The 27,351-nt window shown below is 40.9% G+C and overlaps 1 protein-coding gene across 1 annotated transcript; it reads left to right on the top strand.

The window, feature by feature from the left end:
* Nucleotides 1–875: 875 nt before the first annotated feature.
* frmpd4 (FERM and PDZ domain containing 4) lies at nt 876–27,351 on the top strand. Its single transcript, XM_028590438.1, has 18 exons — nt 876–916; nt 9,841–9,957; nt 15,930–16,090; nt 16,381–16,483; nt 17,502–17,547; nt 18,396–18,500; nt 19,439–19,546; nt 19,950–20,081; nt 20,647–20,766; nt 20,905–21,041; nt 21,280–21,406; nt 22,251–22,340; nt 22,429–22,611; nt 22,794–22,921; nt 23,055–23,983; nt 24,541–25,728; nt 26,004–26,013; nt 26,133–27,351. Exons 1-18 carry the CDS (start codon nt 876–878, stop codon nt 27,349–27,351), a joined length of 4,944 nt encoding a protein of 1,647 aa, XP_028446239.1.

Raw genomic sequence — 27,351 nt, 5'->3', positions numbered from 1 at the left:
TAAAATGTTTGGAGACCTCTCGTGAATAGCCTCATTGAATGGAAAGCTGAACTGTTTTGAAAGAGTCAAAACAAATGCAGTGTACAGTATGGGCATCCTAATGTGCAGCTGTGAGGCAGAGACCTCAGCTGGGGAGGGGGACACATTAAGTCCTCATGTCTCTCCAGCTGCTCTCACTGCTCCTCTGTTGCTTTTGAACTCACATTATGAGCGCATCATGTAGTGTGTCTCTGTCATGTCATCGCTCTCATCCTTTTCCTGCTTTTTGGAAACACACCACATGGTTGAGGATTGATGAGGCTAGCCTTTGGGGAATTCTTGGAAGCTGGCTGCATTCTTGAGTAGTAATTCTTGTGGCCCTTGCAACCATACACACACACACACACACACACACACACACACTCAACATCCTCTCACATTCTTCTTTCCTCTCTCTTCCCCTCTTATCTCCCACCACCATTGCCACCACTGTCCCTCCCTCCCTCTCACCGCTCCTGGCTCTGGCTCTCTCTGGCTCTCTCCAAAGCTGTTGTTACTGTGCGGCTCCCGCACATCATTCCACCGCGATGGAAATTAAATGAAGGTGGCTTAACGCAGCTAACAGAGGCATGCTTTGAAGGATGTAACCGGGGGAAGCTGCTCTGCCAGATCCTTTTCCATGGGCTGTGGATTTGGCTGCTGAGGCGAGGACACAGCAATCACTCAGCCATGCAGAAGCCCAGACAACAGGACTAATCTCTCCACCTGACTTGTGGAAGCTCCACTTTTTTTTTTCTTGAATTATTTATTCCTCGCTGCCAAAGAAAGTGTGGGAAAATGGAACCGGAGTGAAGTAGATGGTAAATTTGTAGCTTTGACTGCAGTCTGCAGCACACATGGATGTGTTCAGCTTTGTGAAGATGCCAAAGCTGTCAGGGTGAGTCCAATGGATGCTGTTTGTATTTGCCTGTCTGTGTATGTGGCTGTTCGTTCTCTAGTGGGTGGTGTTTTGTATGTTCATACAGGCACGATTCAGAGAGTGACACAGGAATGGGGAGCGGGCTGATTAAAAATGCTGAGTTATTGATTGCTCAAGAGAGCAAGTTGTGCAGTCATGTATGATGTGAAATGAATGAGCAAGTGAGGTAGATGGGAGTGGGGAAGGATGCAGAAGCTGATGCGGTTCGTGCATCTAAGTTCATACATTTTTCATACTGCAGACAGTAGTCATGGTGTGTTGCTTTCTGTGGTGTCATGAAACCATATATGTTCTGAAACACTACGAAGATAAACTGCATTTGTTTCAGATTTAAATCACTTCAGTTAAAGGGCCACGGGTAATGATTGCCAATTCACAGTATAGAGTTGTCAGTCATTTTCAAACATCATATTTTGGTGATATAATGTAAATATATGTTCTTTGCAATCTGTCATTAGAGTCATTAAATATCTGCGGTCATTTAATATGATTGGTCAAGTTTGCTATGGCCAGAACAGTAGGATGAGCTCTCATAGATAATGTAGAGAAGTTGAAAGCTTGATGTTTTACAATAAAAACAATAAAATAGAAAAAAACCACCACATTATAGTTTACATTCTTATTTTCTTTATTTGGCACATTTTAGTGTAAGAAAGAACTGAAAAAAAAATTTAAGTGATGGCAAGTATGTGTTATGTGAAGTACTCATAACATTCTTGAGTACTAGTACCTATTGCTAGGGCAGACACCTCACCTTATGCACCCATGGGTCTGCTAGATTGAGTTGATCTGCCCCAGTGGACAGTAATCCTCCTTGGGGATTTGGCTCCATCAGAAACACTACAGACCAGTGGTGGTGGGAACAGCAGATCATAAATGGGAATGGTTAAATCAGATACAGTGTGTGTCACAAGAATGCACACTGAGTGCATGTCATTTCACTAATGAGTCATCAACAGACCGCATTCTTTTTATTAGTTTTTTTGAAAAGACTGAAAGACAAATTACAGCAATTTACTGAAGTATTGAGACATAATATTGAACCTCAGTATTTAGTTCTTTCCTGTTCTATGCAAATCACATCTTCCTTTTTAAACATTACTGCAGGAAAGCAGGGAAGTAGACAAGTAGCTGGGATTTTCCATCAGATGATAGGACTGTTGTTTTCCAGTTAGTATCCCTCTACGGCAGCATTTATGATGCGGCTCCCCGTGGACCACCAACGTCACTGCATCCTGTCACTGTTAATAATGCCACACAATGCTATCCCTGATTATGAGTTACCACTGCTACACTGGCGTTTTTTTTGGTTTTGTTTTCTCCCTCTCAGCTGCCAGCAAGAATTTAAGTCAGCAGGATGCTGTTTTGCTAAGGCTACAGAGAAACCCACTGTATGTATTTAGAGATGTACAAGAAAGGGAACGTTTTCTCTCATTGTCTCTTCTTTCTGCCTTGCAACGCCTCCAGACGTGTCTGCTGTCAGAAACAAAAGCGTGCGCTTGCTTTCATTTTCCTCGTTCTTTGGTGTGTTTAAATCTAGCGAACATTTTCACGTTTGATGTTCCTTTGTTGAAAGATGACTAACTCTCACCCTCTGTCTTGTATCTCAAAAAAGCAAGTTTGTGGTCATTTGACCCAAAGTTGTTAAAGCTGCTCTATTTTGATCTGTCCATGCAGAACTTTGGCTTGAAGGGGAATTTAGGTATTTTTCAACCTAGACTCAATTCTTTTGTGTCTGAGTGACTACTGTTGATGTACGTCACACTGCAAGTGCTGTTTTTGCCACTGGCAGGCTCAGATTGTTATTATAATAAGTGTCTGGCAACAAACACATTGCCGTTATACTGCCATGCTTTCATGTCTACTGAAGTCAAATTCAACACAGTAACTTTAGCTAATAACATTTCCTCTGCTCTGTTGCAGCTCCATACTCTTTGAACAGCAATTTTCTTTAAGGAAATCTGCTTTGGTATAGGGTTTTTTCTCCTCTTTGGCTGGCAGTAAGCTAGTCATCCCGCTCAAAATGGTCACTGCAACCCCAATGGATCGTAGTTTTAGGATCCATTTGTACTACTAGCCACAACTTCAGCCTGTCTGTATCCAACAAAGTTAAGGTTAGTCTATGACAGTGTTGCACGGAATTTTGCTGGCACAATTAAAAAATATTTTAGATGAAACTAAGCTACTCTTTCTGTACTCCAACTGCAACTACTGCATGGCGTTGGCAAGATTTTGCCTAACGTGAATAATATGGAAGAACATTTACAGCTTATTTAGTTGGACTGCATGACTTCATTCCTGGCTGTGTTTTCCTATAAAAAAAAATCTATTATGCCCTCCATTGTTTGACATGTTTTGACTGCAAACCTTTTGCACAGGAAATCACTGGTCTTGACATAAATTGATTAGCCTAAATGTTCATCAGAGTACACAAAGACGAAAAGATCTGTCATTCTTAGCTGCTCACATCAGAAGCTCTCAGGGAAAAGTAGATCAGAAATGGTGCACGGTCAGAAATGGGAGCCAGCTGGCTGGTGGAGGAGGTCTCAGGCAACCATTTATTTAGTTCTGTCCTTTAGAGCTTTTAGCATAAAAGCAGCAAGTAACACAATGAGGTGAATGAGTATACAAGTCTAGTTCAGTGCCTACAGGGTAAGTTCATAACTATATTTGGTTGATGTTTTACATAGAGCACTGTGGAGCCCTGGGGAAAATGCAGAGTAATAATGAAAATAGATGTTTTGTGTGATTATATATACTATTTTTTATTTTTTTTATTTTTATTTTTATTTTTTTGCTGTCTAACAGGTTAGCTAGGTTCAGGGGGACTGTGATGTTACTCACTGTAAAATAGCAAGAGTATAATTGTGGATGGCCTGTTTTCCAGTTGCTGTTTTATTCCCACCCAGAAGAGATTAACTAACCAGAAACCTTTCTATATAGAGGCACCAGAGAGCTGCTGAGGATAGTGCAGTTGCCCATGGCAACAATATCGGTGCTTCCAAAGACAAACACATATTCAGTTGGAATAATGGGGAAAATAGACTCTAAAATTCTCAAGTGAGTGTTAATACTAATTGTGGTCGCCCAGGCTCTGATTTGGTTGTGAAAGTGGATTCTTGCATATAAGGAAAACAAAGCATTTCCTTCTCTCATTTCAAATAAACACAATGTAAAGTGGACAAACAACAGTGATGTGTAAGTCACAGAATGGGTGAGAAAAGTAGAATGAAATTCAGCAACTTTTTGAATTTCATAACAGCTAAGCATGTATTAGCAGTGCACAATATAAATAGCAGATTAGACCATGTTTGATTGTGCTGCCATATTGATCAAATATTAGAGCCAAGGTGGTGGCTGGAGAAGTCAAGCAGAGGGCAGATGATTTCTGAAAGAAAAGCCAGTGCGTACGTGCTCTCAACAGGATGGCGGCAGTCTAAAAAGGAGTAGAAGAATAAGGCCTTTAATCAGAGAGGTTCTTCTCTGTCTGAGCCACTTCTCTGCTCTGCTCCGCTGCCCAGCCTCCTCCCAGGAGATAGTCATCTCATCTGTTGTCTCTTCACAGATTTTATATCCAAACAGAATTACATTAGTGGTCTATCTCTGCATAAATGTCTCTGTTTAGCACAAGAGCACAGAGAGAGCAGCGTCATAGCCTCCTAGCCCTTGTATCTGAAGTCATACTTGAAACACACTCCCTGTTACTCAAGGAGACTGAAAAATAGCCTACTTTGTGAAGAGTTTGGTGTGTGTTCAGTGATTGGTAATAACGAGATTGTCCCCCCGGCGAAAAAAAACGCTCCCATAAGTTGTTTGTTTAAGCAGCAATTACGACTCATCTTTACATTTATAGTGGCTGCTCCCTCTAGTGCCTCTTGTAATTGTTACGGTAGCAATGTAGCAAATAAGGTGACAATATATAACCATTGACTGATATACAGTCTATGTGTATAACATGTTTTTTAACATTACGGAACAAACATAACTACGCGACGTTCTGCATCACATGCGTAACCGGAAGTTAAGTAACAGAATAGATGATTTAAAGGGATACTTCACAGATCTAGCATTAAGCTTTGTATCAGTAGAAACACGGTAGTATTTCCCTCCCTCATGTCCCCCTGAGACGAGAAATCTCTGTATTGTGGGTCTGGATAAAAGCCTCTGATGATACAAAAATCGTCATTTTCCGTCATCAGAGGAATTTTTGCCCAGAGGCAATGGACTACAGCCAGTAGTAGGAGCTATTTCTGCATGTTTTCAACCGGGGGTTGGACTGCCATCTTTCTCCGAGTATTGCTGAAGCAAAATGAGCGTCAGCCATCTTTGCTAAGAGGGAGCTCTGTTTTTTCTTTTCTTTTTGTTCTCTTAATACATCCATGGTCTTTTCAATTATGTGCATTCAGGGAATGCGTAACGAGTGCTGGTGGAAAGCTAATGCTAGCCTGTTCCATCAATCCCGCTTGCAAGTGTGCGCTCATTAGACAACAAACTGGACTACATCCAACTTCAACGAAACTCCCAACGCGAGTTCAGAGACTGCTGTGTTTTTGTTGTTGTGGAAACATGGCTGAACAACAGTGTACCAGACTATCCAGCTACCAGGCCTGCTGCTCTGTTGCCAGGTAAGAGTAGCTAGTGGAGGTGGGCTGTGTTAACACTGACTGCCTGGTGCAGAAATGGGCTGCTTGTATCCAACTAACTGCTAACTGCTGGTGGAGTTTGTGACTGTTAAATGCCGACCATTCTACATTCCACGCAAATTCACGGCTGTGTTTATACTTGGTGTTTACAGCCCACCAAGCGCTAATGCTAGTATGTGTTAGCTGAACTTTACGGAGCATATAATGTGCGTGCACTAAATGTAGCCTGTTTCGTATGTCGTTTTTTTATAATGTCGTTTTATATATTTTTAATGTTTAACACCACTAAAGCCACAGTGAAACGTTGTTTCATGTATATGGTTGAAATAACAATAAAACAAACTTGAGTTGAGTTGACTGTCTCACTGTCTGTAATCGGTAGGCGTGGCTTGGGAGTAGACGCTAAAGCAGCAAAGCAAGTGCATTCTGGGATTTGGTCTTTCATCCACATGAGCCAAAAACACATTTTCTGGCTTTGCTCGGCCTAGAAGCCACCAATTTCTAAAAATAATTCACATGTCTACTACATAAGTGACCCAATTTAAAGATATATTCATCTTTCCAATGGTGAAATATCCCTTTAAGCCCAAATACTATTTTTTTTCTAAATTTAACCAAGTAGTTTTGGTGCTTAAACATAACCATGACCGTTTCACGTTTACAAGTTGTTAAAACCGCGACCGTTATGTTCTATGGTTCAGATATGAGGACGGAAAACACTCCTGTGAGTCATAAAATATAAATTTCCTGCCACCACTAGGGCTGCTTATTTATGAAACACTCCTGTGGGTCATATTAGGTTAGGAATAAATAACTTATTTGTTGTGTGGTGTGTTGGAGGACTTGTTGGTCATAACGTAAACAGCCACAAAGAGCATCACTGATTTCAGATTCACAGCATGTAGTGGATTCAAGAAATTAATCAACATTTTTATTATTCTTTCTTATATCTGTGTTGTGACAGTGTGGGTGTATTAAGTGTGTGTGTGTGTGTGTGTGTGTGTGTGTGTGTGTGTGTGTGTGTGTGTGTGTGTGTGTGTGTGTGTGTGTGTGTGTGTGTGTGTGTGTGTGTGTGTGTGTGTGTGTGTGTGTGTGTGTGTGTGTGTGTGCGTATTTATGCAGCAGAAGCTGTGCTGAATGTTGCTCAAACAAAAGTAAATAGCTTGTTAATACATTAGCTCCTATGAGACTGGATCCCTATAATCAATCATGCACACCAAACTGGCTGCACTGGAAGAGAATAATGTGATGTTTGAGTGATGATGGCATATGTAAAGGAAAATTGAAATTAATATGGCTCTCTGAACATGTCCGGGATATTTCCCTGTCTCTCGCCCAGTGCATGGAAAGCCCTTAAGAACCAATAAGAGTGCTGAGTTTGGTCCTCTGGCAATGAGCATGTAAATGTCAGTAAAAATGTTACCACGTGCAAATAGGAGTCATTGACGCAAACTCTCCTCAGAGGAAATAACTTCCTGAATAGCTCATGAAAAATTACACTTGTTTAATTTTCAATATGCGTAATTGCAGGCCTGTGGCACCAGAGGGTGGTTTCATATAGCTAACCCTCATGGAGATTGTCGATGTAAATTATTCAAACTAACTTGAGTGTCTGTGTTGGAATGTGCTCTTCTTAGCTGTGGCTTGTCTATAATGCATAGTTACTCCCTACATTAACAGGATTTCAGCCTTCATAACACAGCAGAATGCTTCTTCGCAACTAACTTTTATTCAGAGAGATGAAAGCGAAAGTGAACTACTGTCATAAAGCAAGGATCACATTGTTCATGCGATTTTTATGAAGGACTGAAAAGTGATCTTTTCCCCATCTTGCAGACAGTACAATTAAATTCATATCTTCCAAATGATAGTTACTGATAAAGTAACTGATAAAGTTGGATGACAGACTCTTCTAGAGATGCACACAATGAAGTCTTTGAATACTACTGTGTTGTATTCTTCCAATTTAGATCATAGAACCTTGATGTTAGTTGCTGTGGTAACAGAGGCTTAGACTTTCAAGTAGTTGCAATGTACTTTCAGTCCTTTTTCCTTTTCCTTTTGTTGTTAATGACTGTTAAAGATAATGTTTCGACTGCTACTTAATAGTAAAGTAAGCCAAATTCAAATGTAAAAAAGTCGCAGTGCACTTTGCTATTTTAGTGCAATTTTTCCTGAGAGAAAGTACATTTGCTTCCAACTTCTTCCTCTAACTGTCCTCCCTCTGACTCTTGGGTAACTGATCATGAATTGTGCAGCATGGCTTGCCCACTTGGCGCTCGATTACTTAGTCCAATGTGACTATGCAGGCATCATTTATTGATGCTTGCTGAGGAAGATCAGTTTCACTGTCCACCAGAGGGTGAACCTTTTCAGCCTCTCTGTAAGCTGGAGTGCTGCGACTCAACGCAATGCACCTCCCGCCTGCAAACAAAAGAAATCAAAGATCACTGTATCCATGACTCTGCCGTTAATACAGACACATTGTGGCTGAGGGACAGAAAAAAATGGATTTTGTGGAAATTTTCAGCTTAGAAACATATTCTCAAGACACAGCATCTGAAACTGTAAGTACAACATGCTTCATTATATTGTAGACCTTTGGAGAAATGTCATTGCCACAGGTGTAATCCTGCAGAAATACTTTCATTATAGAATAAGATTCATAATGCTACAATGCTTTGACCTTTTATACATTACATCTGTTGACTAAAATGTATAAATCTGCAACATCAAACAGCTTTAGCTTTATCCCAGAGACTGAAATGGAGGCTACAAGTTAGATTCATCAATGAGGTGAATATGGCTCCAAGTGTCAGACAGTATGCAGTTGTGTCCACACACATCATTTGAGCTGCAGGAAAAGTTTTCTAAATAAACACCACGGAGGCCTGCTCTCAGCTAATGTACTGTAGATCAAATAAATCCATATCCATGTGGAAGCACTAAAACCCCCCAAACACACCAGTGTATTGGGAAAGAAAGAAAGATAGCTTCCTGTGTTTAGAGCCCAACTTCATATGTAGTGCTCAAAAGAAAAACACAATTTTCAGCTACAGTACATGTTCTTTTATGAATTGGTTATGATGAATGCATTCAATAGCAGTTGAAGTGACACTAGAATACACTTCATCTTAGGTGGCATTATGTTGTGCCTAACTCTTGCACTGAATGGCTTCAGAACATTTTGTAACCTTTCTCTCAGCTTATACATTGTGTTGATGAGTTGGGAATATTTTATTCATACCTTATGCAATGGACATGTGTGCCCATAAAGACAGTCGTGTTCATGGGCACACCCTAACTAACGCACACTCCCATGCAGAGCCCAGCACCCTGCACATCATTTATTATCATCGGTACAGTAACTGGGAAAACATTTTAGAGGGAAAGAAAGAGGAGCTTTGAATAATGAATGCGAAGAGCCCTGTTACACGGCAGACAAGCCTTTGAAGTGACATAACTTACTGCCACTGCTTTCATAGCATCACCAGTGTGCAGACACAAAGACAGAGATAAAGGGAAGACAAGGAGGGGGGTTGCAGACAAAAAGAACCATTAAAACATTTTAACCTATTACAGTCCTTCTGAATACCTTCACTCTGCCAACTTGTAGCACAGGGAAAATACTACAAAGCAGTGTGTTTTGTTGGTAGAATCAGAAAAATCTTATTTAATCTCGGTTTTGATAGGCGTGGTCTTTCATACAATAGACTGCAATTAATTGTTTTGCGAATGATGGTTATAGCTGATTCTATTCTCTGATAAACTGTATCTAATTGTCTTGGCATTGAGCAAATCAAATAACCACTTTTATAAAAAAATAAAATAAAAATCCTCTGGGATTTTTTTATAAAGACTGTGCTGACATCTAGAAATACAACCAATTTCATGCCTCTCAAAGCACAAGAGTGAGGCATGACAACTCCGCCTGTGTGACTAGCTTACGTAATTAATTTGATTTGTATTCACTGAGTGAACTGTGGCTATGAAACATTGTTTATCACGCTTGAATCAATTCTCTTATAACTTGGGTTGAATTGCTTCATATCAGGCCACGACTCATTATGATTTAAATATCTCTATGAAAACTATTATTTTGAAATTAGTTAGATTAACTGATTTAGCATATAACCTCCAAGCTTGATATTACAGGTGTTATGCAAGTAGGCTGTAATGAAACAGCACATTATGATCTATGATCTATGCTTAATTTCTTATCCCTTTCTTCCTCTGCAGCCACAGGACCAAATCATTAGGCCGGCCGCCCCCTTCAGGGACCTGGAGTGCTTCACAGGGACCCCCCAATGGATGGGACATGGGCAGCAATAGAGAGGGGCGTGACTGCTACATCAAGTAAGTGCCCTGTGTTTAAAGAAACAGAGTGGGAGCTCTCTCTGTCCCAGATGTTTCAGACGCTTTGCCAACCTGTGATTATTCCGGCCACGTCACTGCCTCCACACTGTCTCCATCTGTGCGTTCAGAATACTGATTCTCTGTTCCCTCCACTGCTGCGCACACTCTGCCACTGCCTACTCTCTCTCTCTCTCTCTCTCTCTCTCTCTCTCTCTCTCTCTCACTCACACCCACAACACTCCACATGCTGTCTCCCAAATTCAGAAGAGGTCTTTTCAGTGTGTGTACTGAGGAAAAAAAAAATCACCTGTGCAGGGATTTGTTTTGATCTGAGAGTCTGCATGTTCCCTAGAGGATGCTGGGTTGTTGTGTCATCAGCGTGATTGATCCTTCATAATTGGCACTTTTGGATATCTGTACTGGCAGGTAAAAAGAAACTCAGCACTGGATCTTTATATGTTTGTGTGCACATGTTCTAATGTAACAAGTGAGTGTTTTGCTTGTTCTGTTGATTTGGCTGTGCTTTCCTTTCCTATTTTCCCTGAGATGTGTAATATGCATTCATACTAGATCTAAAAATAAATGCTGCATTTATCAACCCCTGTGCATACTAGATTCTGACTGTCTGGAATGTTTGCTCCTTTCATTTGTTCACAAGATTGTCACTTCTTCTCCTTTTTACATTTATTATAATTCAACAACATGAACAGTAGCTTATTTTGAGTCCTAGATGCATCTGTCTAATGTGAAAATATCGGTGTATTTGCATGATAAACGGAATAGGAGGTGAGCACTTGTCACACATGGGTTATAGCACGAGAAGTGTGATGTCAGAGGAGTTATATAAGGAGCAAGAAGCAGGGACAGTGCTGGATGCAGAGAGTGTGTCTGGATGAGGCAGATCATGGAGGCTGTTTTGGCTCCAGCTTTATCTTTCTAAATTTAAGGAAAACTCATGAATAATCAAATGTCTGTTTCTGTGGCTGTCCATGGTCATCTGAGTTTGTCTCCAGGGGGCTGATACTAAATTGTTGTATATCTCAGTGGAACACATGTCTAATCTGCGTGACAGGAGAGCACATGAATAAAGCAGTCGCTATTTAATATTTACACTGAAACACATGGGAGTTAACATAGTGACTTTAGTCTGGAGGATTGTTCAACAGAGTAGATAAAGACACTTCAAAGACTGATCATGAGATGGCAGGATGGCGATTTATTTTCACAGTACACAAAGCTGTCAAAGTTAAATGAACAGTAGTTCCATCAGTACTTAAATTGACTTCATTAAGCCCATCATTAAGCCCATATAAACATCTCAAATTTCCATTTGGGATTTTTAGAAAATTCACAGCAACCAGTCCCCTAAAAGGAGGAATGACACAGCAAAATTATATGCTAATAAAATCTGGCTGAGATTGCTTAATTAAAAAGATGGTGTTCCAGGCAGGACAAATATAACAGAACCAACAAGTTGTGAGGCATGTCAAAGCGGCCTTTCAGAACAAGAGTAACAAGATATTGCTTTTGGTAATGTGCTTACTCGAGTTCGTCCAAAATATGCTTTAAGAAAGCAAGAATAAAAATAGTCCTTGGATTTCATGCTACTCATTTTTGTTTATCGTGTTAACTGTATAGCTCACAGTGTGGTTTCTGATTGCTGTAAGAAGTGTTGTGGAGCTACACTAGCAGCTAATGAGTATAATTAGGGACCGTTAGATGCATGGCTGTCTGCACAATGGGAATCCAGCCATGTTTAGCAGGTGGCCCTGCAGGGGAGGTGACCATACTCTTCCTGAATGCACAGGTCCATATGGTTTAGATTTGTGCACAATCTGTTGAGTTTGTCATTTGAGAGATAAAACTGACATATAAATCCAAACCAAATGTGTCTTCGAGGAACCTTCAGAAATGTAAAGTGATAGAGTTCACTGTGCGGTAATTGTTGTTATGCGTTGTCGTATAATGACTGTCAAAATACTGAAACAAATTCCCTGCTTTAATGTTGGGGTGACAAGGGTGAGGACAAAATGTGTCATGTTAAGAGGCATTAGAATCAAGTATATTATATTTAAAGAAATTGGGATGGAAACAGGGAAAAGATAAACACAGCAGTGCCCTGCAGGTAGACCAGCAACCTGTATCTGAAAAAGATATTGAACTGATACATTTGGAAATCACTTTGATTGTTTAAATGTCTGTTACATTTAAACAATTAAAAAACAATTTGTAAAAAGGGTGAGCAAATGCACAAATTAATAATGCATTTAAAATCGTTTCAACAGGTAGTAACTGCCAACGCCACACCGGTGTTTGTTGTCATGTTTATGCTGCCACATTGCCAGGCTGGGTGTGGAAATACTGATGTGGGTGTGTTATAAATATTTGCCTACTCTCCATTATTATCTGGACAGCCTCTGGATCCCTTTAATATCATACTGACATAATATGAGAAACATATTAAATAGTAAAGTCAAAGGCAGTGATATGGGAATAACAGGGCCTAAAATAATAAAGGTAGTAAACTTCTTTCTTTATTAATTTATTGAGTCTGTCTGTACATGTCAATAGCATTTCCCACCCTCACATTTTCATGCAGTCCTGTTCAATTATATAACACATCCCCTGTCACTTTCATGTAATATAATAACACATTTCAGGGCTAATTTTTACACATGGAAATGTTTTAAATAGGCCGCCAAGGGAAACTTATTTGACACAAACATGTTTTCTTATTTTTAAAGTGACAGATTGAATGATTCCTTCGATGACCCCAGGGACCCACTCAGCTCATTATTTTCAATTAGCGCCACCTTTTTAGTCTTTTTACCGCAGACTTGGCACACACCGTTGCCAGTCTTTCTGCTGGCCCATATTACTACTGTACCACACCGCCGCAATTAGAGGCTTCTGTGTTGATTTAACAAATGAATCAATTCATTTTATAATGGATGTGCAAAATGGGTTTTTAACAACTTTGAAATGTGACTCTTCATGCCTTCCTTTCATATAGGCACAATGTGTGCACGTAGTGTGCATGTGTGTATGTGTGTGTTGGTGTGAGAATGAATGAGCATTTTGTGATGTTTTGATGTGATGATACAGTCAGTTATTGTGGCAAATGTCCTACATGTTGTGACATTGTAGATCCAGTGTTTAAAACACTTGAAATAATCTAGCTATATGGCTGATGGGTTTAGCCTTTAGCTTCTTGGTAGCCATTTTTTAAATGCCTTTTTACAGACTTTTACAATAGAATATCACAAAGAATGGCAGAATTACAATGCCGGTTGACAAAGTGTGTCGAGTATCTGCATTGTTATTTATTTTTTACAGGTGGTATTGTAGTTTGTTAATTTTTTTTTTTCTTAGTCTCCTCTTTTAATTCTTAAAAAAGAATTTGGTTCTGAAGAAATGGTTGTCCAAAAAAAAAAAAAAACAGTATGTATAAACAGTCTAAAGTCAAATATATCTGCCAAGAAACAGCCTCAAACACAGCAGTCCACTTTAACATTTGTATGCGGGAAGGAAGAAAGATGTGATTTTATTTCTTAATTACACCTTAATGCAGATGTGTTACCAAACCCACCAATAGAATACTTGGGGCTATGTCATTTTTAATTGAAACAAAGAGGATAATATCTTAATTGCAAATACATGTATAGTTTATGGCCTCTGCACAGTACTCACACCGTACTTATTATTTAAGCTTGTGTGTTTTATGGTCTAAATTGAATCAGTAGCGCATTACTTTTGAGGCATTTGTTTAATTAACATAAAAATGAGATTGCCAGCATTCGTGTGCCAGCGGGTCAGATTTGACACAACATCTGCTGGATTCTTTTATAACACAAAGACAAATTTCGTACAGTTAAAACAACCTATTCCATGAAGATGTGTTTGCTACTTACCATTTGTTATTGTGGTACAGCAACATCCCTTCAACTTAAAGAGCATACCAGACCTCAAAATATTTCTATCTTCAGCTAAAATACCTTCCTTAGATTAATCTAGCTCCTTTTGCATCAGCCTATTAGACATCAGGCTCTTGTTTAGCTTGAAAAGAAAGTGGCTTATTTATCTGGAACCAAAAGAGACCAGATAGGTTCATTTAGAACATCTTAATACTGTACTGATTTAGATGTAGACCTCTTCACCCCACTCCAAATATGAAAGGCCCCTTTTTACAAGAATTGACTATAAAGTCAATGTTCACATGGTTGTAATATTGATCCTACATTATTTTCTTTTGGATCAGGGTTACTTTGAGGGCTGAGCTTTTGGTTTATAGATGTAAAACTATCTCTTTTATTTCAAGTCTTAATTCTCTGTAAAGTTGGATGTGAGAGCATCACAGAGATTGGGTTCACTTCTAGGCATGATATGTAGGCATGATATATGTCCACTTCAGGACTGATGTTTCCACTTCCTGTCATCTTTCGTTATCTGTTTAGCAACTGCAGTGCACATCCTAATGACAAATCACATATTCATGTATTTCTGGTTCATAGCTCTGGGAGGGAATTGTTAAATCCTCATCTCAGTCTAAATCTCAGTTGACAATCACTTATCTTTGAACATCTTGTTGAATCTGTTGTTTTTTTCTTCTCCTAGTATCAGGATTGCGATTGACAGATCTCTCTGTGTCTTTGTGCAATGAAAGATAAATTGTTAGTATTTAGTGGTGAATAGTACATGTGTCAAGAATAACTGCGAATCACACACTGTCTGCCCCCGGCCTAAATTAACCAACATTGTTGGCACCATACGGAGCTGCTGCTGCTGCTTTTGCAGCCAGAGAAAGTGGAGAAACACTGTAAAAACTCTAATCACAGATTATGTGAAAGCTACATACAGTTTGTGCATCGTCTTTTGAGCTAGAGGAGAGCATAATAATTATGTTGCAAGGACGAGTGCATTGTTTAGGGTGACTGAAGATAATGGTCAAATAAGGTACAAACCATACAGTCTTGGTTCGCAGCCAGCAATTAATGACAGGATTCAAGATAGCAAATCAGGCGGATTTAACAGCATGACATTCCACGTCATACCTGTCCAGCATCTTTATTAGTGTGGCAAGGCAAAAACCTATTCTGAAGCATAACAGTGTGAGTACTACAGAAAACTCTTAACTGCTCCTTTGCAAAGCACACACAGGATATCTGCAATGTGAGAATAAAAACATTGGAGCTTGGTTACCAGCACCCACTTGTTCTATTTTTGCAGCATTGCACTAGTTCCTTATTTCAAAACCATATCTCACATCTTGTCTTGAAACATTTGGGATTTAGGTAAAGGTAAAAAAGATAAACAACTATTTATATACAGTTAGCAGTTACATTAATTGCTGTCCCCTTTATGTAAACATTTGAACAGCGTTCTCCAGTCTGAGCAGCAGTTTGATTGTCTCTAGGGGGGATTTTTCTTAGTGGTTATATACATATATACTGTATATATATATTTAAATTTTTCATTATCGGCCAGAAACTTGTCATAAATACCCATCGTAAGTTCCCAGGGTGACGTCTTAACTGACTGTCCTCACAGTGAACAAGCTCAAAGCCTAAAATTTGACTTTATCAATTAGTCAATTATCAAAATAGTAGGTGAATTCATAATTTATTTCTGTCAATTGACTTATTGATTAATCAACTAATTGTTTCAGCAACATTAAAAACTATTGCACATTTAGGTTCAAGAATACTGACAATTTAAATCCAGTTCTTTCTTCTCCGCAACATGTTTACTTACATAGAAATATTCAAAATCAAATCTGTCGCTCGGTATAATGACCAAATACATTTTCAATACAACATTAGCAATGGCATTTTTAAATTCTTATAATATGAATTATTTATGAACATTTTTCTTTTCCTTGATACACTACCATTGGCTTCAGTGCTTTACAATGTAACAAATACAACCAGAAGTGATGACGAAAGGAGGAAATATCCTTTTTATTCTTCCTACAGCCACGTCTCCCAGAGCAGCTCCCTGGAGGAGGTTCGTCTGGACGGGGACAAGTTTGTGCCACAAGCGCCCCGGAAGGTGGAGATGAGACGAGATCCAGTGCTTGGCTTTGGATTTGTGGCAGGCAGTGAGAAACCTGTGGTGGTCCGCTCAGTCACACCAGGTAAAGTGACCAGCTGTACCGTGAGCTCTAATACAGCAGTGACTCAACCGATCTATGGCCATTATCAAGATATTCCTCGAAGCAGACAAAAACCTCCAAAAAAGTAGCCAGAAAGGAGAGAGTATAAAACCCACACCGGCTGTAGCTTACGTGGATGATTCATTGATTTTAACAGGCCTCAATGAGTAAGCATTCATTAGAGCCTTGAGCCACGAGACAGGAAATCAAGAAAAATGGCATGACTGTGCACAGCTTGTACCACTTAACTCTTGTTTGGTGTTTGTTGACAGGGGGTCCATCAGAAGGCAAGCTGATCCCAGGAGACGAGATCATCATGATTAATGATGAGCCAGTCACTTCAGCACCCAGGGAGAGGGTTATTGACCTTGTCAGGTATGACAACATATTAAGGTGAGATGTCATTTGCCTGTTGTTGAACCTGTTGTTGATAATTGTATAGTGCCTATAGAAAGTATTGACCCTTTTATGGATGTCTTCATGTTTTATTGTCTTACAATGTTAAATCAAAGTAGATTTAATGTTGTTGTTTTACTGTACTGTATTGTTATTACAAATATAAAATACAGTATTCACCCGCTTAAATAGGACACACCTAAATCCTTGATATTGCAGCCAATTAGTATAATTTGTGCAGTCAAAATAGATCTGTACCTGGAATTGCTGAATCAGCATTGTAGAGTACACCATGACAACAAAGGACCATTCAAAGCAACTTAGAAAACGGGTGTCAAAAAGGCACTCAAAGTCCCCTATGAGTCAATACTGTGAAACAATAAAACATGAAAACTTCCAAGAAAGGTGAATACTTTATATAGGCACTGTAGTTCACTTTTGTAAACAATGTAAATAATCAAACTACTTCTCTCTTACAGTTTATGGACATATTGTAGATGGCCACAATACCTCAACTATCCAGAATAAGCATTTAATTATTTTTAAACCAAATCGGCTGGGCAGATGTGGTACATTATTGCAGCCACCTGCTCCATTCACCGTGGTGATGTTTTTTCATGCGTCTCATTAAATTAATATCACTGACACAGCTGAGTGGCTGACTGTGAGCGCTTGGTCCTCGTACGACCTGTGTGGCAGTCTGTCAACAGTACATTAGTGCAGGGAAAAGTGCCCATGTGGCCACTCCTTCGTGGCCCATGTGGCTTTGTATGGCCTCGGTCTCTGCAGTAAAACTCTGCACTATGGAGGCAAGACAGGCTGCCAGGAGCATCACTGGGACACAATGGTCCTTGTGCTACCGTCCACCATGATGTCCTAAAAATAACAGTAACTGGAAGAAAACTGAAATGAATTCAGATTTCTCTTAATCACATTTGTTTTGTTTAAATGTTTTCTGAAAAATGATTCTTTATTTAAATGTTTTTGTGTCTTGCAGGAGTTGCAAGGAGTCCATATTGTTGAGCGTCATTCAGCCGTGCCCAGTAAGTTTCTCCATTCCCTATGAATGAAATCAAGTACATTCCAATAGACTGTTTGTGTGTTTGGAGCTGATTATTTTGTTGACTTTATGAAAGCATCCATTAATCATGCCATATGTTTGTGCTGGCACTGTATCAGTTAGGCCTTAGCTGAGTGTTAGAGCCCCGCTAACTCAAAGGGAGTCCAATTGCTGCAGTCTTTCCAAGTCTTCTCATGTTTTAGCGTCAGATCCTTGCAAGACCTCATGAACCTGCCACATAAAAAAATGACTGGAGTCACAGAGCACCAGATGGTTGTGAACGCACAGTGCCAGGAGCATATATCTGGCCATTGTTTACAGTTAACATAATAAGTCAGTGAAAATGAATGAATTATGCTTGAATTCCCTCCAGAAGTGCGTACACATAGAAAACAACATAAATGCTGTTTCTTCTTCAGTTCATTGTGCATGTATCAGTTTGTTCAGTAGAGGCTCATCATGATAACTGTTGAGTCTTTAAAAAACAGCCACTTAACATCTTGAAAGCAGATCTGATTTGCAGGGTAAAAAACATGGGTGTAGTATTCCACAATACTCAGAGGACCAAGCAACTCGTATAATCCAGCCTGTAATTGCTTCGGTTTACCAGGCGGCCTCAATGCCACACCGGCAGTGAGGGTGTCCTCCCTCTCATGCCCTTACACAGAGCCTCTCTAATTGCATCAGCACTGAGTGGAGAACTGGGAGGTTGTCATGTTTCATGAAGGGAACATGCCCTTGAATTGTGTGGAGCTGAAAAAAATACATGACTCATAAAGAAACTGATTGTCCTTTTAAATCTGTTTTATTTTCCTTCTTTCCCTCCAAAAGTCACCCAAATCGGCATTCATCAGTGCAGCCAAAAAGGCCAAGTTAAAGACTAATCCTGTTAAGGTCCGCTTCGCTGAAGAGGTCATCATCAATGGCCAGGTCCCCGTAAGTCACACTGGACACTGATTCATTCTGTACACATCAAGATTCTGAGCAGGAGACGACAGCGGCAGACTTGAACTCTAAAAGTGGGCATGATTGACAGAAAAAGGGGCACACTCACAGAGGGCTTCCCTGATTTGCTGGATGTATCACACAGACAAGAGACTCTTTAGAGAGCAACCACAAAGTAAGGAGACTATGAGGCAGTCATATCCTCTGAGCTAAAAGGACAGACATACATAAATCCAGAAAGTGGTTATTCAAGATGCATCAGTGTGTTACGTTCACTACAATTTTAGCTCATTGAAAAATGTCATGGAGATTAAATTAAATGTGTTTGAAGAAATAGTTTGACATTTTGGGAAATTTGCTAATTTCCTTTTTTGCTGAGAATTAGATAAGAAAACATATACCACCAAAAACCAAAATAGATACCACTCTCATACAGTATCTGTATCTATTTAATATGAAGCTACAGTCAGGAGAGCTTAGTTTAGCATACAAAATTAAAGATGGAGGAAACAGCTTGCCTGGATCTGTCCAACAGTAATACAAAAATCTGCAGACCAGCAACAATTAAAGCTCATTAACTAACTTGTTATATGTGATTTGTTTAAACCGTACATAAATGTGTAAAAAGGACACATTGTGGTGCTAAGCTAAGCTAACTGTTTGCTGGTTGTAGCTTTGTAATTACCAGATGGAATGAAAGTGTATTCCATCAAGAAAGTAAATAAGGGTATTGCCCAAAACGTGGAACTATTCCTTTAATTTTCCCCAGAGTTACTTCACTATTGATTTCTTGAATGTGAAATTATTTTCCCCTAGGGGTCTTCTAATTCAAAAATTTTCCTCCCGTGCACTTTAACTACAGTATATAAACATCTTCCAAATCGAAAAAGTGAGATTTGTTGATCAAATGATTGCTATTCCATCCTCAGGAAACGGTGAAGGACAACTCCCTTCTCTTTATGCCAAATGTTTTGAAGGTGTACCTGGAGAACGGGCAGACTAAATCATTTAAATTTGACAGCAGCACATCCATTAAGGTAGGTGCCGGAAAGAACCTTGCTTCACTGTGAAATGCTGTTGTGTAATCTGAAGTGATGTCCAGTTTAAATGTTGAATGTTATTTACAGTTGCACTGCACATAATAAAAGTGCAAACTCCTATCTTCGCTACAGCCTTCAGAACCTTGTGAACTGAAATTATTATTCAAAGTAAATGTTAAAGCGAATTAACTGTGCAGAAGGGAGAACTTGGTCAGCAATACACATAGATTTGTTTTTTTTCTATTGCAGTTGAAATACTGACTGTATGTTCAGTTCATGTTTCTGCGTGCGTTCAGCTGTGAAAATTAAATATGGCCTTGGCATTGAGCTGAGCACAAGCAGGCTGCTGCATCTGCACGGTTCTCATAATGTATTAACTGTGACTTTGTCTGTGTGAAAGGATGTCATTTTGACCCTGCAAGAAAAGCTATCCATTAAGAGCATCGAGCACTTCTCTCTGATGCTGGAACAAAGAGCTGAGGGGTCTGCCAGCAAACTCATGCTCCTGCATGAGCAGGAGATGCTAACTCAGGTGAGACGGCTCTCTCGGGTGCTCCTAAACAGGAGACGCAGTTAAATAATAGACCTGATGACAAAACAGAGGGAGGATACCAGCCTTGTCTTCAGTATTCAGCCAAGTATTTTTTTTTTTTTTTTTTTTGTATTCATGCTGTAGTACAACAGGAGCAAAACTGCAGGCATAGTTTGACATTTTGGGAAATATGCTTATTCACTTGGTTGCCAAGAATTAGAGAAGACGAATACATCTCTGAAATAGTCCCTGTTTTTTGTGAAAGAGATTGTGTTGTGAGTGATTTAGATGTGCTAGTACGTGGATTTATTTACTTTATTTACAGAGATAGGCTAGCTGTTTCCCCCGTCTTTAACTATTAGTCTCTAACTAATCCCTGTTAAAAGTGTTTATTAATCTTGACATACATGATTCAAGTTAACATCAAATGTTGCGTATAATGCACCGTCACTGTTCTTCTTATAAAAGAAATCTTAAAACATGTGTAAGCTCTTGTTATTAGATATGTTGCAGATGCAAACACTTGACTAATGGGTCCCTCGTTATCTTGTGACTTGTGCTCTAGGTGACACAGAGGCCAGGGTCAAACAAGATGAAGTGCTTTTTTCGCATCACTTTTGTCCCAAAGGATCCCGTGGACCTGCTTAGGAGAGACGCAGTAGCATTTGAGTACCTCTATGTTCAGGTGAATATCACCATATGCAGATAACACTAAACACATACAGCGTAGTTTAAGGTGAAAGTTTGCAATTAAGGTCTAATTAATGATAAGAAGGAGTAACTGAAGTGTAACCTCCTGTCCTCTCCCTCTTGGCTCCTCCAGAGCTGTAATGATGTGGTATTGGAGAGATTTGGGTCAGAGCTGAAATACGACACGGCACTCCATCTGGCTGCCCTGCAAATGTATATTCTAACCATCAATACCAAGCAGTCCCAGAAAGTTTCCCTCAAGTATATTGAGTAAGTTACTAAGTTACTAAGTCCAGAATGCTCTCATACAATGAAACAATGTATTGTTTACTACTGCAATGCCAGATACATTCCTGCTGGTTAGTTAATGATTCTGATTGTACCCTGTCACTTAATCACTTCACCTTCACCTCTGGGTGAATCAATCGATAACCGGTCATGAGTGATGACTCAGCAGTTTTTCATAGTGATTGAGCGGCATTCTCTAATCTTTACGAATTGTCTGCAGGAAGGAGTGGGGTCTGGCGTTGTTCCTGCCTCCTGCAGTGCTGTCCAGCATGAAAGAGAAGAACATCAAAAAAGCCCTCACTCACATCCTCAAAACCAACCAGAACCTGGTGCCCCCTGGTAAAAAGGTAGAGTATGCTACCTCCAGTGTTGTGCCTGAACTCATTCATTCTGGTGTCTGTGAACGGCACGCTCTCTCAGTTTAACTTCATTCAATAGGGTGCCAGATTTCTATAGAGCCTTCCAGGCAAAAACCTGGCTAAAACACACCGTAAACAGGCCTTAATATGTAGCGGAAAAAACACCCAATCTGGCAACACCAGCCACCAGTGTCACACCGCCGCATGCGTCATCAAAACAAAAAGCAGCATGGAGGCGATGAAGCAGCAAGGAGGCGTCGTATGATCATTTGAACGAGTTTTATGATAAGGTTGGTGAGGATGGGAAAAAAATCTTACATTTCTGTGCAAACTTTGCCCACCGGCTTTCAAAAAGAAAATCCGCACTTCAGTCACATCCACAGCAAACCTGAAACGGCATATTGAACTTAAGCAACATATGGAAAATAAAGAACTATGAACTTAGTTCATTTTTGGAACTGTGAACTTAGTTCAAAATTTTGAAGAATGAACTATGAACTGAACTAGTTCATTTTAAAATGTGTGAACTGAACTTTAGAAAGTGAACTTTCTCAACATTGGCTACCTCTTCCCTTTTTCTCTCTTCCTCTCTCTCTATCTGTACAATAAGTCTCCCAATTTCTCTCCTTGCCTTTCAGTACGTCTGAATAGACTCTTTACTACCACCTAGTGGAGTGTTCAGTTTCAAAATAATGGTGCTGGGTGGTTTCTTGAACAGACAGTGCTAAACCTTTTTCCTTTTTTTGAACATTACATTCTGCTGTAAATACCTCATTGCAGTAATTTCAGCTCGTATCTCATCCTATGTGTCTTGTTTCCTCCCCCATTCCAGCTGACTGCCTTGCAGGCAAAGGTCCATTATCTGAAGTATCTCAGCGATTTGAGGCTGTATGGAGGACGAGTTTTTAAATCCACACTAATTGTGAGCGAAACCACTTTTTCACCTTTTATGCAGCCAGCGTGTGACACAAAGTGATGAATGTGTTGCCTCTCTCTTCCCCTTTTCACAGCAAGGCGAGAAGCACACAGAAGTGACATTGCTGGTGGGGCCCAAATACGGCATCAGCCATGTGATTAATACCAAAACAAACCTGGTGGCACTTCTGGCTGATTTCAGTCATGTCAATCGCATTGAGATGTATACAGAAGATGAGAACAGGGTTAGAGTGGAACTACACGTTCTGGACGTGAAGGTTAACAAATCCTTTTCTTTAAAAAATATAAAAGCATGTGCTGACTGGTTTTGTGAATATTTTCTATGGTTTCACCCTAACAATACCAAGTCTGTTTAGCGGTCATTACAATGTCATTCTACAACCCCGCTTTCCCATTTATTTTGCGTTCATTGTCATCTGCTTATCTGCCTCTTTCACAGCCCATCACTCTCTTAATGGAGTCTGTTGATGCAATGAATCTGGCCTGTTTGACTGCTGGCTACTACAGATTACTGGTGGACTCTCGGCGCTCCATCTTCAATGTGGCCAAAAACACAGAAACAAGTAAGTCTGCAACAATTACTAGATGACTCATCAGAAAGTGTATGTTTAAAGAAGTCCTGTTTCATCTTTTGGATCCTCTTTGCAGGCCATGCAGCAAGAGTAAAGCAGAACTACCAGGCCATTGAGTGTACATACAGCACACCCCATAAAGGATTTGAAGACAGAAACAACCAGAGATGCAACCAAGATTATTCTGACCAGGAGTCTGAGTACCTCCAGCATGGGAGATTTGAAGGCCAGCGAGTCTACATTACTGAGATCCACCAACCCCAACACTCAATGCACATGGCAGAGAGGGCAGAGTGCTGCAGAATCCCTTGCTCCCAAACTTACCTCAACGTCCCCAGGCCCAAACCCCAAGACTCCTCCAGGAGTGCAAAGGTCTCCTTCATATTTGGAGATCCTCCCTTAGACAGTGTAAACCCCCAAAATCTGGGCTACCAGAGACTGATGGATGAGAGCCCAGAGATGTTAGACAATCACAGCCACATGTATAGGCGTCTCGAGGACGACTATAAGATGATGGATGCCATAGAAGACGGGGACGGGTATCAGTACTCCACCAAAATCTTTGGTCCTACTGAATGCATCGAGGAGCCGCTGCTGCACGATATCTGCTACGCAGACACAACAGATGACGCAGAGGATGAAGATGACATCAGCTGTGAGGAGGACATGGTGATGAGTGACATTGACAAGCCTATGTTACTGTCACTCTCAGGGTCCAGCGATGACATCATTGACCTGACCTCCCTCCCTCCCCCACCGGACGGTAATGACGAGGAGGACAATGACGTACTGCTGCACTCTCTTAACCTGGCCATCGCTGCTCCTCCTCCCGGCTTCAGGGACAGCTCTGACGAGGAGGAGCAGCAGCAGGGGGCCGGCACTCGGGCCCAGGGGGCCTGCAATGATATCCCAGTGTCTCTTATAGATTCAGTGCCCGCCCTCGGAGCAGAAGGCCACGGCGAGCCTCTGAACGATGCAGTGGTGTCCACCTTACAGGCACTCGAGGCCCTCGCTGCGTCTGAGGAACAGAGTCCGGCACAGTCCGAGAGTAGCACAGGTTCTCCTTACACTATTGTAACGTTCATCCATTGACACCGCACATGTTCCAGCCATTCACTTTTGATTTGTCATTGTTGATTTTTTTTCAATAAAGCCCGTTTTGTCCTCTGTTTCCATTTGTGTATTTCTTCATACAATTGTGCTCATTACAGTACCATTTATTTTTGTCAAGATTTGTTGTCGTTTTGTGGATCGTTTTGTTTGTTTTCTCATTTGAACACTGCACAATGTCAAATGTGTGTTGCTAATATAGAAAAAAATTAAACAAATCATTTTAAACAGCCACGCATCGCATGCTAATTGTAATTATTTGACTGTTCTCTATCAATATTTTATAGATTCCTTAATTTGATTGTAGTTTTAAGTGCTTATTTTATATTGATTTATATTTATTATTTGTCTATGTTATTCCAAAGTAATCATTCCCTCTGCATTTCTCCCCATACATGCTGAATTACATTACCATTAACCTTATTTGGCTCATCCCCTAATCTATGATATTTTTCATGTGCCTCAGATGAAGTTGTTAATTGTTTGTCTTTCTGTGGTACACAGGTGTAGAAATATCACGAGCATTTAGTCCTGAGTCCTCAGATTCTGGCAACGAGACAAATTCCTCTGAGATGACAGAGAGCTCCGAGCTGGCCGCTGCTCAAAGACACTCAGAGAACCACCTGAGGATGCAAGGTTACCACGCTGTGAACGAGGAAAAGACTGAGGTCGCTGCACCTAGCGATGGTGGTGCGGGAGCTATGCAGTACAATACCCAGGAGCATCAGGATGAGGAGGCTAAATCATCTGCCGTTGCCTCCTCCCAGATTTTTCACTCCGATGGCGGTGAGATGGAGCCAGAGACAATGGAAATAAAATCAGTCAGTGAATACTTCACTAAGATGCACATGGGCTCAGTAATGAGCAGGCAGAGAGGAAAACAGAGGGTGGCAGAGAGCAGAATGCAAGGAGTTACCTGTGAATCCTCTGACAGATCTCACACGACTTCTCACGACTCAGCTAGAGAGGAGGCCCCTCATCTTGTTGGAAAGTATAACGCTTTCACTGTGAGAGATTCCTACTACATGAATCAACTTGATCTGGGGCGAACTCACTTTAAAGACAGGCATCAAAAATGGCAGCAGAGAGTGCCCGAAAACAAAATGGCAGAAAATCTCTCTCCAGATGGTGTGACTGACTCACAGGCTTTCCACACAGACAGGTTGACAGTAAAGGAAGAGAAACAGGACTCAGATGAAAGAAGCCAACAGTTAAATGCTTACTCTCCGTCCAAAGGGCCTGCCCTTGCAGAAGGAGATGCCACTTCACAGGACAATGAGCAGCAGCAAATTAAGATTCCACCATTGGATCATGACGTCACACGGTTATATGAATACCACGTGAGCAAGCGCATGTCATCCATACAGAGTGAAGGCGTTAATTCTCTTCAGAGCTCGCAGTGTTCCTCTATAGACGCCGGGTGTAGCACAGGCAGCAGCAGCTGTGTCACCCCCATGGATTCGCCTCTTTGTGCCACAGATAACATGCATGTACTGTCAGAGTCCTCGCTCAAGGGGCTGAGTTATGTTACTGCTGAGGAAAAACATTATGGGCCCCCAGGTCAGGGGAGAGTTAGCCATCCCATAGACCCCACCCTGCTGAGGAAGATCCACGCAGCTACCAGTGCTGAGCCTGGGTTCGGGATTACACGAGATACCAGTCACCGTAAACCCAAGATAAAAGAAACCACAGGTAAAACTAAAACGGAGGGTGCTCTCTCTTATCTTTGTTTGTGTAAGTGCATAAAAGACACACAAAATGGACATGTCCCTCATTGCAGGCAAATAAGGGCATGAAAATATTTTAAATTGTCACTCAGTTCACGAAAATTACAAAAACAAACATGTTTCTAATATTTCTTATTCTCTTTCAAATTAAACAACAAACTTTAAAATATATCCCTGCCTTTATTTGAGGAGTTTTCTGAAAATATCACTTGTGTTCTTTCCATCTATTTGACCCTTTAGGAATTAACAAGTATGATGCATATTATAATATCTGTAAACATAGTACATATAAGTGTTTTTATTATTAAAGATGAATATGTGCTGTCAGGGAGATGCTTAACAGTTCTCTTTGTTTCCTACTACCCCTAGTGTAGCTTGCACACAGCTGAAGAAGGTTGGGGAAGAGTCATCTTTAGCTCTCTGTAATGAGACCAGTACCACCACCACAACCATGTCACCATCATCATTAAGAAGTAGCACAGAGCCCAGAGGGCTAACACAGGCCAGCCCCGAGCCCGACCCACACACCCTGGCTTTCCCCTCAAGCGGATCTTTATGTGACCCTAAAACAAGCAGCATCAGGAAGCCACGCAGGGATCGGATGCTCAGGAGAAGCTGGAGCACCATAATGCCAAGTTCCAGGAGTTTAGAAGCGCTGATAGAGAAGACCAGAGCCACACTTACAAGGAGGAGTGGTGGTCCTAATTTCCCATCTCAAGATCCCCCTAAAGTACAGAGGATATTCTCTGCCAAAACCTTGCCCAAGAGCTTGTCCCAGGGTTCAGTTGCAACTAATTTGTCTCGTAGAAGGTTGCTAAGAGGAGCCTCCCTGTTGCTGCCAGAGTCAACAACACCAAGGCTGGATGTAGGTACGTGGAGGTGCCATGGGCCGTTCAGTCACTGCTTCCTGCGGAGAAAGAATAACACTGATGGTGATGATGAAGACACAGAGATGCACTCACATGCTCTGTTTTCAGTCAGCTCGGTTTTGAAAGCTGACTGTAAAGCTGAGCAGAGTAACATAAATGCAGCTACAAATGACATGAGCCTCGAAGCAAGGCTAGCTCGTGTAAATTCAATGAAGGGAAAAACCTACAGCCTTCATACAGGGTTCGCACTTACACGTAAGGATGCCTTAGAGATGGCCGGCGTGTTGCGTTCCAGCGTCGGCAACTGGTCCAGAGGTGCGAGACGAGAGGTCAACGAGGCTGATATGGATAACTTCTCTCAGCTGCTTTTCATGCAGGCGAAAGTGCTGAGCAGCGCCTGCACCCAGATGGGTGTAGAGTACAGCAGCCCAGAGGAGTTACTGCTCACTCTGACGCACAGCTTCCACACACTCTGCTGCCTAACGCAGGCCTGCATGTCACTGGTGGAAGGCCTGAGCACCGAGAGAGAGCGGCGCGAGGTGGTAGCCAAGGTGGACGAGGTCGTCATGAGCTACGTGTGTTTGCTGAAAGCTGCTGAAGCAGCTTCAGGAAGCTCCCCCAGTGACCAAAGTGTGAATGCATTGACACATCACTCTGCCTCCATGCCTGCTATTATAGATGCACTAACTCACTCACTGAAAACACTGCTCAACAAATAA

This window comes from Perca flavescens, chromosome 11 (genome assembly GCF_004354835.1).
Source record: "Perca flavescens isolate YP-PL-M2 chromosome 11, PFLA_1.0, whole genome shotgun sequence".
Classification (NCBI taxonomy): domain Eukaryota; kingdom Metazoa; phylum Chordata; class Actinopteri; order Perciformes; family Percidae; genus Perca; species Perca flavescens.
This window is presented reverse-complemented; position numbering and strand designations above follow the sequence as displayed.

Bases quoted from the DNA above. Each gene is read 5' to 3' on its own strand.
- frmpd4 (XM_028590438.1), top strand. From the start codon at position 876: ATGGATGTGTTCAGCTTTGTGAAGATGCCAAAGCTGTCAGG. The intron at 21,407-22,250 runs GTAGAGTATGCT...CCCCCATTCCAG, and splicing joins TGGTGCCCCCTGGTAAAAAG to CTGACTGCCTTGCAGGCAAA. The intron at 22,922-23,054 runs GTCTGCAACAAT...GTGTACATACAG, and splicing joins AAAAACACAGAAACAAGTAA to CACACCCCATAAAGGATTTG.